Source organism: Equus przewalskii, chromosome 3, assembly GCF_037783145.1.
Source record: "Equus przewalskii isolate Varuska chromosome 3, EquPr2, whole genome shotgun sequence".
Lineage (NCBI taxonomy): Eukaryota > Metazoa > Chordata > Mammalia > Perissodactyla > Equidae > Equus > Equus przewalskii.
The window spans coordinates 76,359,582-76,374,360 of record NC_091833.1 but is presented as its reverse complement, the minus strand read 5'-3'; the positions used below and the strand labels follow the sequence as shown (position 1 = coordinate 76,374,360).

General features: G+C 41.9%; 1 protein-coding gene and 1 non-coding gene across 20 annotated transcripts in view; both read left to right on the top strand.

Annotated features, from left to right (window-relative positions):
- Positions 1-14,779, top strand: part of CRACD (capping protein inhibiting regulator of actin dynamics) — a 308,280-nt gene that overhangs the window by 216,423 nt on the left and 77,078 nt on the right. For 14 of the 19 annotated variants that reach the window (XR_011538724.1, XR_011538726.1, XR_011538725.1 and 11 more), the window contains one exon: positions 13,997-14,132. The exons of the other annotated variants lie outside the window; for them this stretch is intronic. Coding sequence is in view for 11 of the 14 variants with exons in the window: in XM_070614792.1 (XP_070470893.1) it covers positions 14,013-14,132 (120 nt within the window). In the remaining 3 variants the exon portion in view is untranslated. The remainder of the gene's footprint in view (positions 1-13,996; positions 14,133-14,779) is intronic. 19 annotated transcript variants of the gene reach the window in all.
- Positions 4,056-4,160, top strand: LOC139082681 (U6 spliceosomal RNA). Its single transcript, XR_011538892.1, has one exon. It is a non-coding gene; the product is annotated as a U6 spliceosomal RNA (small nuclear RNA).

The window sequence follows — 14,779 nt, the reverse complement described above, 5'->3', positions numbered from 1 at the left end:
GCAAACTTCCCCTAACTTTTCATCGTTCCTTTCACATGAGACCCCGCTGCAAACAATAGTTCCAGACAATGAAACTTAAAATGGAGATGGCTCTTCTTGATTCCTCCCTGCTCTCCTTAGCACTCAGTGCATGGTGGGGAGGGATGCAAGAGCATGACTACAGGGCTAACTTTGTTTTGCTTTTCTCTCACCTTCTCTCTCTGAAGTAGAAGCCCTGCTCTTGCCCTGAGCTCCAGGCCACAGGCCATCATGCACCCTTCGTCTGATCTCTACCACTTCTGTAGATAAGCATGGGCAAAGGGCACTGGACCTGGGCTTGGGCATCCCAGTAGCATGGGTGTGGCCTCCTTTGCTCTCAGGCAGCAGCACATGCCACCAAGAAGGACAGCCAGCTTCTTGGGGGAGAAGTGGAATCAAACACCAGAGAGCTGTTCAAATGAGTTGTCCATCCACGTGAGCTCAGTTGGAAAGGGGAATCAAGAAACACATCCAAAAGCATAGTGTGGTGGCTATTTCTGGTAATTTAGCTGTTAGCATCCAATTCCTCTTCTCAACACCACCCAGATTTCCTTTCAGGGAGTCAACTTTGCCTCGCTGTGTGTACCTCTGATAGGACATAGTGTCTGCTTTCTATGACAGAAGCCAGAAGGGCCACTTCCCCTCCCACTGCAGCCTGGCATGAGCAAGTGACTAGCCTAGCCAGTCAGTCTCTCTTTCCTAGGGCTTTGACTTGGCAGATGTGTCAAGGATGTGAGGGACTCAACTAGGAGAGCAGCCACTAACCAGGCTCTTCCTGCAGCATTGATGGCTGCTCTGGTTCCTGATGCCTAGACCCCAGAGCTCTGTTCACTCCTGTCTTTTCCCACGCCTTGACTCTAGCTTCCTTTGTTCTTTGAGCTCCTACTATTCTAATAAATTTTAATTGAGTGAGACAAAGTTAGTTTCTGTTGCTTGCAGCTAAGAACTGTAACGGACATGGAATGAAACCAGGAAAACTTGGAGAGAGAGCAGTTTAAAATAGAAGGTGGGAAGCAGAGCCTGGAGCAGTTCCCTGATTTGAGTTGAAAAGAAGGCCTGGAAGAAACCTTTAAAGATGCTGAACATCCTCCTGGCTTGCCCACCTGTTGGCTTCTCAGAGCTTTCCACAGTGGCCTCCTACCTAGGCCTGCCCTACCTGAAAAATGCCCATAACCTGAAAATACTCCCCCTCCACCCATCCACAAAGCATGTTTGCCTCATGCTTTCTGTTCCCTCAGTGACCTCTCCATAAGAAACCCATCTGATAAACCAAGTACCGTAGAGGATTAATCATTTACTCAGCCACTGAAAAAATTTACTCACAAACTTTATTATATAAAGCACTGTGGGAGAAACCAAGATAATAGATGTGATCCCTGCCCCCATGCAGCTCGTAGTACTTACTGTGGTGGAGATGAGATGATACCGTCAGTATTAGAATCCCATCTGTGTAGCGCTTCACCATATGCACAGCACTTTTATTTTCCCTGTTTTTTAAGGCATGATTATAATAACCATAACATAAAACAGCAAGAGATACAAGCATAGGGCTTTCTGAGGAAGGAAAGATCCCTTTCTTCTAGGACGGCAGGAAAGGCTGTGTGGAGTTGATAAGATTTGAGCTGGACCTTGAAGGGTGGGTAGGGCCTGCACCGAGAGATTGGCATTGGACAGTCGGTGGAGAGGAGAGCCCATGCAGGGATAGAGCCCAGAGAGGATATTTGGGGAACCGAGTGGTTTGCTTTACAGGGTACTTGAAGTAGGGTAACGTTTGATAATAATGGGAAACACTTACATAAGTGCTTACGCTATTCTAAGTGCTTTGCATATCATAACTCATCTAATGCTAACAAAAGCTCCATGCAGTAGGTCCTCTTATCATCCCCAGATAAAGAAACTGAGGCACCTGGAGGTTTAATGACTTGCTGAATGCCACACAGCTGGTAAGTAGGAGCTAGGTTTCAGAGGTAGGCACACGGGCTCAAGTCTGAGCCTTAAATCTCTACATTGCACGACCTCCATTCGTAGGGCCAGTGTGGTTTAGGGCCCTGCCATGAAGAGCCTTAGATGCCCAGCAACCATTGCAGCTTCATCTGGTGGGATTTTGGCAAAAGGGAACCACTGGAGGTTTCAGAGCTGGCAGATTAACTGCTTTAAGATTAATGTAGGGTCTAAGAGGAAGTGGAATTGGAGAGAACTTCAGTTGAAGATCATTTGCAGATGTTGATCATATTACAATAGACCAGAAGTAAAACCAGGGCGACAATGACAGTTATACACTCATTGGCCCTTCGGCGGCCCTCAGCGATTCCTCCACTGATTTCTGAGGTTTCCCACACTCATCTTCCTGTGTGTTCCAGAACAAATCCTCTGAGCCTCCACTGTCTGCTGGGCTGGGGGTGAGAGCATCATGTCAGCAACTTTCTCTCCAGTGGTCCAAGAAAACAAAAATTCTCCATACTAAACTTGCAGCGTTTTCGTAAGTCTGAAATCGTTTCAAAATAGAAAATAATACAAGTAAGAGCTTCTCCTGAGCAAAGGTTAAACAGTGTGAGCTTTCTATCGCTTTTGGTGTGGTTACCTGCGTAAAATCCCATCTCTGGCTTACAGCAGAGTGGATAACCCATCAAGGCCTCAGCTGAGTTTTCCGAAATCTTTTTACAACTTTAAGTGCAGAAACGAACCCTTCAAAACAGCCCTGTAGTTTGGTCTGTGTGCTTCCAAAGTGTGCCCAAGGGAACTATATTATTTGTTGTTAGGTAGCCTTTCAGAGCTTCTAGGTGGAATTATGACAGTCAGTCAGAAGCTGACTCTGGGTAAATGAAAGAAGGGGAGGTGGAGTCGGGGAGAAGCAGCAGTGTCTCTTTCCTCCTGTCCTTCCACACCCGTAATGACTGAGATCAAAGGGCTTCAGTGTAATAAGATGTAGGGAGAACAGGACTCCCTGAGCCGCTCCTGGTTTATTTCAGGGCTGATAAACACACCTTCTCTTAGAATTGACTCAGCCTGTTGGAAGCCTCAGGTCCTGTTCATGGTGTTTTGACCTCCTGGGAAGGAACCCTAGGAGCTGTTACTTCGTGACTCAGACACCAGGATCAGCTTTTCAGCACCTCAAAATTTCCCTTAATGTTAGGCAAATGTCAAAGAATGTTCTCTTCCTCTTCTTCCTCCCTCTTCTCCTCATTTTTCTCCTCCTCCTGCCACCTGCCTCCTCTTCTTCCTCCTTCTCCCTTTTGCCCGCCTCTCCTTCCTTTTTTTCTTCTTTTGTCCTGTAAAGTCTCTACCAATCTTTATAGACAGTGACTGTTTAATTTGGGTAGAGGATATGGAAATTATGTTAAATCTTCGCTAGGAAATGAGGACTTTTGGCACACCTGCTTACCTCTTCAGCTGTGTCCACGCAACGTCATGAGTCATAATGCTAGATTCATTCTTTTTAAAATCTTGATTGATCCCAATGTTCATAGCAGCTTATTCATCATAGCCAAAAGGTAAAAACAACTCAAATGTCCATCCACAGATGAATGGATAGACAAAATGTGGTTTATACTTACAATGGAATATTAGCCTTAAAATGGAAGGAAATTCTGACACATGCTACAACATGGATGAACCCTTGAAGACATTATGCTACGTGAAATAAGCCAGACACAAAAGGACACATATAAGATTCTCCTTATAGAAGGTAGATAGAGTAGTCAGATTCATAGAGATAGAAAGGAAAGTAATTGTTACCAGGGCCTGGAGAGAGGGGAGAATGAAGAGGTCCTGTTGAATGGCTATGGAATTTCAGTTTGGGATAAGTTTTTTGGAGATGGATGGTGGTGATAGCTGCATGACAATGTGAATGTACTTAATGCCACTGAACTGTAAAAATGGTAAACTTTATGTTATGTATATTTTGCCATAATAAAAAAACCTCAGTCAATGTATGTAAATATGAAAAAAATTCATGGATGCTGGTATCCCATTTGATACTGACAGATTTGGTGTTTAAGCAGTAAAACGGGTTCACCTGCTTTTGTGTAAGATTTGCAGCTCACTTGGGCAGCACATATACTAAAATTGGAATGATACAGAGAAGATTAGCATGGCCCCTGCGCAAGGATGACATACAAATTCGTGAAGCATTCCATATTTTTAAAAAAATAAAATAATAAAAAGACATTTTAAATTGAAAAGAAAAGAAAAAGAAAAGCACTAAATACCCTTGAAAGTAATAAAATAAAATCTTTTAAAAAGTAAAAAAAAGGGGCCGGCCTAGTGGCACAGCGGTTAAGTGCACACGTTCTGCTTCGTCAGCCCGGGGTTTGCCAGTTTGGATCCCGGGTGTGGACATGGCACTGCTTGGCAAGCCATGCTGTGGCAGGTGTCCCACATATAAAGTAGAGGAAGATGGGCATGCATGTTAGCTCAGGGCCAGTCTTCCTCAGCAAAAAGAGGAGGATAGGCAGTAGTTAGCTCAGTGCTAATCTTCCTCAAAAAAAAAAAAGGTAATTTAATAATAAAAAAAAAATATTTGCAGTTTGGGTGACCAGGGGCTCTCTTAATGTTACTGTCTTGTTCACAGCAGCTATTGTTCACATAGCATCTTTGTTCCCAAAGAAATCCAAACATCTATGCAGACTGTGTTAAAATGGAAAACTGTGAGCTGTGAGTCAGGAGCCTCAGTTCCGTCTCGATCAAGTCTCTCTCTTCACCTTCCTGGACCTCGTCTTTGTCCATAAGGATTCAGGTCTTGGGTTCTGTGTTCGCAGAGGGCCCAGAGTCAGCAGTGCCTGTTGGCTGTGTGAGGACTGCCGTCTGTCACAGATGCTGCTGCTCTGGATTAGCAGCTCCTCCTTTTACTGCTAGTTTCCTTGTAGAGACCCACTGGAGATCCACATCTGTGGAGCAGCAAGCTGAGCCTCCCAGCACAGTCCTGGAGGAGTGTGGGCAGGCAGAATTGAGTGCAGGCTTGAAAGGGGTCCAGGAGCTCAGCATTTGCAGTCCTTCTCATTGATTTCTATGTTGTTTCTAAAGGATTTCTGAATGTGAAAGAACAGATGATGTTGCCTATTAATGTCTTTTGCACTACAACTTTCCCCTAACCTGGATCTGACCTCATTTATAAAATAATACAGCAGAGCCTGAGGGATGATAGTGACAGAGAAATAGGAAAGATGGGAGTTTAATGAGAGACACTGATAAGTTTGTTTTTATTCATGTTGAGTTTGCAGAGACAGTGGGATAGCCGAGTGGCAGGGTCCACTCTGTAGCTGGAGACATATGAGGAGAAGAGAGTGTAGTGTTGAAGTCAGACAGACAGTTATGAAAAGTGACTGTTAAAGCCAGAAGAGTAGCCTCGGGCCATTCTACCATTTACGCCTTTGAAAAGACAACCACAGGAGTCAGAGACGGGTTGAGGGGAAAGACCAAAAAACTAGTCCCTTTGGGCTGATTAGAAGCCTCTGATTAGATGTTTGGAATCCGAACCTCTGTGCCAATAACAATAATATCAATGACAACAACAACAGAGCCAGGACAGAAGTAGAGGAACGAGGGTTATAACGTCTCAGCCGTGCTCCTTTCTGTCCATAGGCCCCAGGAGCTTCTGCTGCTTGGGCCTCCAAGTCCACAGGGCCCGTTTCTCTAGCTTCTTTCAGTCACAGCCATGAGTCTTCCCTGAGCTTGTGAAAACTGTTCCTCAGAGCCCAGCGCTGTTAGAAATTTCCCAAGTGGGCCTCTTCCTCTCCTTCGAGAGTTTGCTTTTACCACATGTGCTTTGCATTCAACTGCAAATCTTGCTTAAATTAAGATGACTGTTAAATTACTGGATTGCCAGTCCTTGAGTTAGAAATTAAAAATCTGGGGGATTTCAGAGGTCTTTTTACGTCTCTTATGATCAAGAGGCTGCTCTGTGTTCCCGGCAGCAGAAGAGAAGGTTCCCACACAGCCAGTCTCGTTTCTTCCGTTTGGGCAGATGGAGTCTGAGGGAAGGTTGCAGTCTTGAGGCTCAGAGGCCGCTGCCTCGGCGCTCACTCCTAACAAAGGAAGGGGGAGGATTGGCCTGCTTCATAATCAATTGTGAAAGATCTTTAAATGTCAAGAATAAAGAAGTCCAAATGAACTCTGCTAAGGTACAGTTTGTGGTAAATTGCCCCTCCACCTCCCAATCATGTAATTCGAAGTTCCCAGCTGGTTAAGGACAATGATGCCACCAAGCTCTTTGTTCATGAGAACATAGTTTCAAGCTGAGATCTCCACACGTGGGCTATTCAGTTTCAATGCCAGCCCTGCCTCGAACTCTGGAACTTTGGGCATCATTTTTACCCACGCTTTGTCTCAGCTTCTCCTCCAGAGAAAAGGAAATAATCTATGTTGTAGAGTTGTTTGGAGCCAGAACTGGTAACCATGATTACCGAAGGTTTAAAATTACACAAATTGACAAGGACTTAATGTTAATTTGCATTATGCAAACTGAATTATTTAGAAGAGAGTTTTCATTCATGTAACTAATAAACCAATTACCATTCTCCTCCACTGTTTCTTCTCAGAGCTTTAAAAGGGGACAAAAACTAGATATGAGAAGAAAAAGATATAAATGCATTTTCCTCTGAAGAGCAATGACCATATCAACAAGTAGGTTCTGACATGTGTAGAAACTTGATAAATATCAAAAAGTTATTTAATTACTTCCACGTCTGGATGTGATGAAGTAGCTTGTAGCAAATCAGCCCTCACACCAAGAATAACTGAAACTACAGATAGAATATTAAAACAAAGACATCTGTTTGAAGGCATCAGATTGCTGCTGAGACACCAGACTTGAGCAATGAGATCCTGGAGAGAAAGGAAGCCCGTTGAGTTAAGCCCAGCTTTTTGCATGTTGTTTCTCTCTTGTGGGCATCGGTTAACTCTTCATGCAGGGCAAGAGACCAAAAAAGCTAAGAGTGGCTGCTAAGAGGAGGAGAAGGCAGCAGAGCTGTAGGCAATTTCATGGAGCCAAGAACATAAGGCTGCCTGGACAGCCAGGACTTGAGGGACTAAAATCCTCAAGAAAAGAGAAGCCCAGAAGAATGAATCTAAATCTAGGCAACAATTTTCCTTTTGAGGCATTTGTTGATACAGCTGCACAGGGATAGAAGCCAAAAAGCAGGGCAGGGTTTTTGGCAGTCTGTGATACTGGAAAGACAAAAATTGGGGTTTGGAGGCTACCAAGAAGGGGGACCTTAGAAAATAGCCCAGGCTCTCAGTTCAGACTTCAGGAGGCCTATTCACTAGAAGTGGGGACAAAACAAAAGTAGTCTGAGCCTCATTCAGATTGCTAACCAGTCCTGAGTCAGCTCAGTCCCTGATTGAATTGAGGTGATCTGCTCCTTTGCTGATCGCTAGAGAAGTGGGTGAATCCTCTCTGGAAGGAGAGAACGCAGCCTCTACAATTTTTCATGCATTATCTGTAGAATTCAATAAAAAAAATTACTAGGTAGTTGAGAAACAGACTATGAGGAAAACAAGAAAATGGAAATAGACCTAAAGGGACTAAGATATTGGAGTTTGAGACAGAGACTTTTAAATAATTATGATTAATATATTCAACAAAATAGTTGACAAGATGGAGAATTTCACCAGAGAATTGGGATCTGTTAAAAAGAATCAAATGGAAATTCTCGATCTGAAAAATACTACTGAAGTTAAGAACTAAATAGATAGTTTTGATAGCAGATTGGACACAACTAAAGAGAGGATTAATGATCTGAAAGTTAGGTCAGTAGAAAAATCCACACTGGATCATGTTGAGTCAAAAAGAATGACAAATATAGAAAACAACACAAAGACCTGTGGCTCATGGTGGGAAGGTCTGACATTGGAGAATTAGAGGAGGAATAGAGGAAAAATGGGGCAGAAGCAATATTTGACGAGGTAATGGCTGAGAATTTTCCAAAACTGATGGAAGACACCAAGCCACAGGTTTAAGAAGTATTATGTACTCCAAGCTGAATAAATTAGAAGAAACTCGCACCTAGCCACAACAGAGTAAAACTGCTAAAAACCAAACACAACAAGAAAAATCTTAAAATCAACTATAAATAAAAGGCAGACTGCCTTTCTTTTCAAAGAAGCAGTAATATAAGCATATCGACAAAAATTCTATAGCTAACATCATAACAATGGCAGAATATTGAATACTTTCTTGCTCAGTTTGAGAACATGACAAAGGCCACCATCACCCCTTCTATTCAACTTTGTCTAAAGATCATAGCTAATGCAGTACGCCCCCACCTCCCAACAAAAGTAACACCAAAAATGAAGAAATAAAACTGACTTTTGTCACAGACAACCTGGTTGTATACATAGAAAATCCAAAAGGATCAAATGAGTCAACAGTCTCATTCTTATACTTAATAAATTTAGCTAAGCTTAGTTGTAAGAAAAAATCAATTATATTTTAATATTCATTTCTATTCAACATAGTATTGGAAATCCTACCCAGAGCAATTAGGCAAGAAAAAGAAATAGGATCCAAACTGGAAGGGAAGAAGTGAAACTGTCACTATTTGCAGATGACATGATGCTATATATAGAAAACCCTAAAGACTCCACAAAAAAACTGTTGGAACTAATAAACAAATTTGGTAATGTTGCAGGATACAAAATCAATACACAAAAATCTGTTGCATTTCTATTCACTAATGATGAACTATCAGAAAGAGAAATTAAGGAAACAATCCTATTTACAGTTGCATCAAAAAGAATAAAATACCTAGGAATAAATCTAATCAAGGAGGAGGAAGACTTGTATACTGAAAAGCACAAGACAGTAAGGAAAGAAATTGAAGAAGATAAAAATAAATGGAAAGATATTTTGTGCTTATGGATTGGAAGAATTAATATTGTTAAAATATCCATACTACACAGAGAAATCTACAGGTTCAATGCAATCCCTATCAAAATGGCATTTTTCACAGGAATAGAACAAACGATCCTAAAATTTGTATAGAACTACAAAAGACCTCAAATAACCAAAGCAATCTTGAAAAAGAAGAGCAAAGCTGAAGGTGTCACATTCCCTGATTTCAAACTCTATCACAAAGCTATAGTAAATAAAACAGTATGGTGTTTGCATAAAAACAGACACATAGATCAGTGAAACAGAATAGAGAAGCCAGAAATAAACCCATTATATATGGTCAATTAATTTACAACAAAAGAGCCAAGAATAGTCAATGGGGAAAGGACAGTCTCTTCAATCAATGGTGTTAGGAAAACTGGACAGCCACATACAAAAGAATGAAACTGGCCACTGTCTTAGACCATACACAAAAATTAACTCAAAATGGATTAAAGACTTGAACAGATGACCTAAGACCATAAAACTCCTGGAAGAAAATATAGGCAGTAAGCTCCTCGACATTGGTCTTGGCAATGATTTTTTGAATCTGACACCAAAAGTAAAAGCAACAAAAGCAAAAATTAACAAGTGGGACTACATCAAACTGAAAAGCGTCTGCACAGCAAAGGAAACCATCAAAAAAATAAAAAGGAAACCTACTGAATGGAAGAAAATATTTGCAAATCATATATTTGATAAGGGGCTAATATCCAAAATATATAAAGAATTCATACAACTCAACAGCTGAAAAACAAACAATCTGATTAAAAAATGGGCAGAAGATCTGAATAGACATTTTTAAAAAGAAGATATACAGACGGCCATCAGGTGCATGAAAAGATGCTCTACATCACTAATCATCAGGGAAATACAAATCAAAACCACACCTCATGGCTGTTATCAAAAAGATAAGAAGTAAGTGTTGGTGAGAATGTGAAAAAAAGGGAACCCTTGTGCATTGTTGGTGGGAATGTAAACTATGGAAGACAGTATGGAGGTTCCTCAAAGAATTAAAAATAGAACTACCGTATGATCCAGCAATTCCACTTCTGGGTATTTATCCAAAGGAAACGAAAACACTAAGTTGAAAAGATATATGCACCCCCATGTTCATTGCAGCACTATTTACAATAGCCGAGATATGGTAAAAACCTAAGTATCCGTTAGTGGATTAATGGATAAAGAAAATGTGGTATATATAAATACAATGGAATATTATTCAGCCATAAAAAAGAAGGAAATCTTGCCATTTGCAACAACATGGATGGACTTCAAGGGCATTATGCTAAGTGAAATGTCAGACGAAGACAAATACCCTATGATCTCGTTTATATGTAGAATCTTAAAAAAATCCTAAAAACAAAACCCAGCTCATACAGAGAACAGAATGGTGGTTGCCAGAGGCAGAGGAGTGTGGGGTGGGAGAAATGGGTAAAGGGATCAAAAGTTTAAAAAAAAAATAAGCGAATGAAGAATGGGGAAATCCAATAAATTTAGGTACCAGTTGTTATTAGGAACGTGCAATTGATTTATTAGTTGAATAGTAGTGAGACTAAAGCATTTTGTAAGAAGCTCTGCCCTAAAAACTATTCACTAGTGTTTTGAAAGCAGGGTATTAAAATTCACCAAATAGGGGCTGGCCCCGTGGCCGAGTGGTTAAGTTCGCGCGCTCCGCTGCAGGCGGCCCAGTGTTTCGTTAGTTCGAATCCTGGGCGCGGACATGGCACTGCTCATCAGACCACGCTGAGGCAGCGTCCCACATGCCACAACTAGAAGAACCCACAACGAGGAATACACAACTATGTACCAGGGGGCTTTGGGGAGAAAAAGGAAAAAATAAAAAAAATAAAATAAATAAAAATAAATTTAAAAAAATTCACCAAATAAAAGCCTTTTACGCATTTATTTTGAAACTTGTTTTACTTGGTCATTGCTATGTAGGTCAAATTAACTATAGTCAAGAAATATCTTGTTAGACAAAATAAAATGGAATTGCACACTCCTATTGCCATGTTTAATTTGTGCTTTAAAAAAACTCAACCTGGTGATAAGATAAATGCTTTTGTGGAAAAAGTGGGTATGGGTGTTACACTGCAGCTCGCTGAGCCATCGCCCCTTGTAAAGTATATGATTGAGCTGAGTCCCAACCTCTACTCTTGGGGACATAACATTTTTTTGAAATCTAAAAACCAATTGTATTTTAATATTCCACCAATAAACAATTAGAAAATAAAAATTTTAACCTATACCATTTACAGTAGGTTCAGAAACATCAAATATGTAGGAATGAATCTATCAAAGTATGTATAAGACCTTGACACAGAAAACTACAAAACATTATTAAGAGAAAGTAAAGAGGATCTAAATAAATGAAGGGATATGTGATGTTCATGGTGTAAAAGACTGAGCATTGTAAAGATGTCAATTATGCCAAATTTATCTATAGATGCAATGCCATCATGAAAATAATCCTAGAAGCACACGTTGGAGTGTGTGTGTATGTGTGTGTGTGTAAATTTATGTAGAAATGCAAAGAGGCAAGAATAGCCATGTGGGGGGGAAAAAGCTGTAGAACTTAAACTACTAGAAATCAAGACCCATTAAAAAGCTACAGTAATTAAGACAGTATGGGATTCTTATTGCTGTAAAACCAGATGAGTAGACCAACGTAACAGAGGCCAGAAACAGATTCAGATATATAGAGTTGCTTAATTTATGGCAAGTCACTCACTGTCTTCAAGCCTTAGTTTCCTCATCTATAAATTAATAGTGCTTACCACATAAGGTTTAAATATTATATACTGAAGGATTTAGATATTATGTTAAGAGGTTAGCACACATGCAAGGTACATGGCAAGTGCCCAGTAAAATTTAGCATGTTAATATTACTCCTGTTGCTACTAATATTGTTATAATTATTACGATACTATTCGTAGTAGTATTCCTTTTCTCTGTTTTTCAGCATGATCATCTGGAAGGGGGAAATGGGTGGACATTAAATCCTGGTTGTCAACAAGGAACATTTGGGGCAACACAGATGAGTAAGGGAATATCAATTCTTAGTCTACCTGGAAAAAAGAACGTGAGCAGGAAGATAAGCTTTCTGATTCAGTGGAGACTGACTTAGAAACTGGCATGGAACTTGGCCTAGCTCTAGCATATGGTGGTCACACTACTGAGAGACATTGGTAAACATGTATGAAGCATCTAAAATGACCTTCTGCATATATATCTGTTTGTAAGCCTATTTGAGAGCCTGTGCATGTATATAAGCCACTTGTAAAAACACTGTGTAAAATGAGGTCAGTTACCTCTTCTGCCGTCTGAATCATAGCCGGGGATCTGAGAGGTAAGTTTAGACAAAATAGTAAAAGGTTTGATTCCGTAACCTTTTGAATAGAAAGTTTATTTTACAGCGCCTTTAGGTAAACCTGGAAGTTCGTTTTGTGACGTAGGACACACAATCTCTGACCACAGGGAGACAATGATGTGTTTAATCTCCTGCGTATTTGTATCCTAAAACAATGCCTCATGTTTCTTAAAGTGGGCTGCTGCCATGCAGCGTCTTGTGTTATTTAGCTGAAGGCTTACCTGTTATTCTAGCTATGTAGTATCTGCAACCCTCCCGTATTCCAGCCCGCGTGGCATTTGCCTCCTGTCTTCCCTCCTGCTCACCCACCCATACCCCGTTTCAATCATGGGAGGCAATACTCTAAGACCTTCCACCACTTTAAACACTTCAGCAGACTCGTGTGGGCTTGTATTTACCAGATCCAAATTCCGTTTCTCACTCTACTACTTGTATTTGGATGACTTTAGATAAGGTTATTTACCCCCTGAGTTTCATCTGCCACAAGGTGTTGGTGATGAAATAATGAAAGTAAAACTCTTCGCACAGTATTTTCATCAAAGTAAGGGTTGGTGATGGTTGTTATTATCACAGAGCCAGGAGGTGCACGTCCAAGTCTTTTGTTTCTGAACCTCATATACTTTTTTGCCATGCTGCCTGTAATTTGGCAAATTAGATGATACAATTTGGTACTTAGTCTTCCCAACTAGGTCTAGACTTGGTCGGGACCCTGCCCACTGCATGAAGTGAAGCGTAATTCACTCCAGAGGCGCCAGCTGGGGGCGCCTTTCTCCCAGTGCTGGCTCCTTTCTTGTGCACTTGGTCACTGATAAAACCTCCAGGTGGGGCCTCTTTCTGGGGAGAGGAGAGAGAGAACTGGCGCTCTCTCGCCCCTGGTAGTCTGCACGATGGACAGCTGCCTGCCTGTGGTGTGTGTGGTTCTGCCTGCGCCTGCGAGCAGCCTCGGCGTGTATTCCTTCCCCAGAGATAGGTTAGTTTCCAGGACCAAGTCAGGAACAGTCGGCTTCTGCTGCCTCCTCTTCCTGTAGTTCACCCTGCCGGTACCTCACTGTCAGGGAGAAGTCTCAAGGTCCTCGAAGTGCAACCTTCCACCTGAAAAGTGTTTATTGTTGGGTACCTGCCACCTATAAGCTGTTCTATGTGCATGAAGCCCATCAGAATGGCCCTAACACGTTTCTCTGTCCTTTGTCTGAATTCCTGAAGAGTCTTGCCCAGGAGACTCTTTATTCCCTTAGTCCCTATTAGCAATTCTAGTCCTCATCAAGTCTTTGTTTTAGATAGATGTATCTTTCTTCCAACTTGATTATAATGAGAAAGAAAGAAACCCTTGCCTCTTACTTCTAGATCTGCATGTTACTTAAAAAGTGCCAGTTGACGAGACTTACTGGGGTAAAACCGATAGCGACGGCTCGTCAGGAGAAAGGCTCCTCCAGTGAAAGTTTCTGCAGTGCCTTCTGTCCCGGGTCCTCTACAGATGATTAACTATCTTTGAGTCCTCTCAGTGAGTGGCTCTGAAACGCTGTTGTGTTGGAGACATGCTCCCTTACTCCTGCGGGATCCTTTCCTTACCCAGCCGCTTGGCTGACCCCTAGCAGACGAGGACACAATGCTGCAAGTGCTTTCTGAGTGAGACAGAGCATGTGGGTGGAGCCGCTGAGTCAGGAGGAACGAGACACTGAATTGCCAAAAGAAATTTTATCATCCTAATAAAATGAAGCACGTGGTTTGCATTCCAGGTCCTTCAACTATTCTATGGGAACCCGGGCGTTTTCCCATGACAGTATTTTTATCCCTGATGGGGGAGCAGAAAGTGAGCAGACAGTTCAAGCAATGTCACAGGACAACATCCTGGGCAAAGTCAAAACTCTTCAGGTAAGACAGCTTGAGACTGGAAGGTCAGAGCCGTAGGAGTGGGCCCGGCTATGGAGGGAAGTGGGAAGAAGCCCTAGCTTGGCCTTGAGTAGTGGATTGGGAGGTCCAGGGGTAGCTCCTGCTGAGAACTGTTGCTTTCTCCAAACTGACTCAGTTCTCTGGAAGCCTTCTGTCCACCTGTGAGAGGTACATTGTCATCATTGTGCCCACCTGCATGTACCCCTTCTCCTTTTCTCTCAAATTGTTCCCTCGTTTTTAACTGGACATCACGAGGACAAGTACCCAAGAGACACTGCAGGACTCTGATGGGAGGAAAGCATTCCTAATCGTTAAGTGTTGGCCATAATCCCCAAGTGCAGGGCTGCCCGTCAGCTGAGGGTGTGCACAGCAAGCGTTCCCTTTCCAAGTCTCCATCTTTGGACAGTGAATGGTGAAACTCTTCATTATTCGGCTGTGTTTGTGACTCTGGCTCCCCGGAACCACCCTGTCTCAGAGGAAGACCATGACGCTCTTAAAACTCCCTCCTGTTCATGCCACAGAGTTGGGCAGTTTTCCTACATAAAAGTGACTCAGGTGGTAACTCCTTGATAATGAAAATATAATAAAATAACCCTTCACTAAATGTGATTGAAATAGTGGGGAATCCA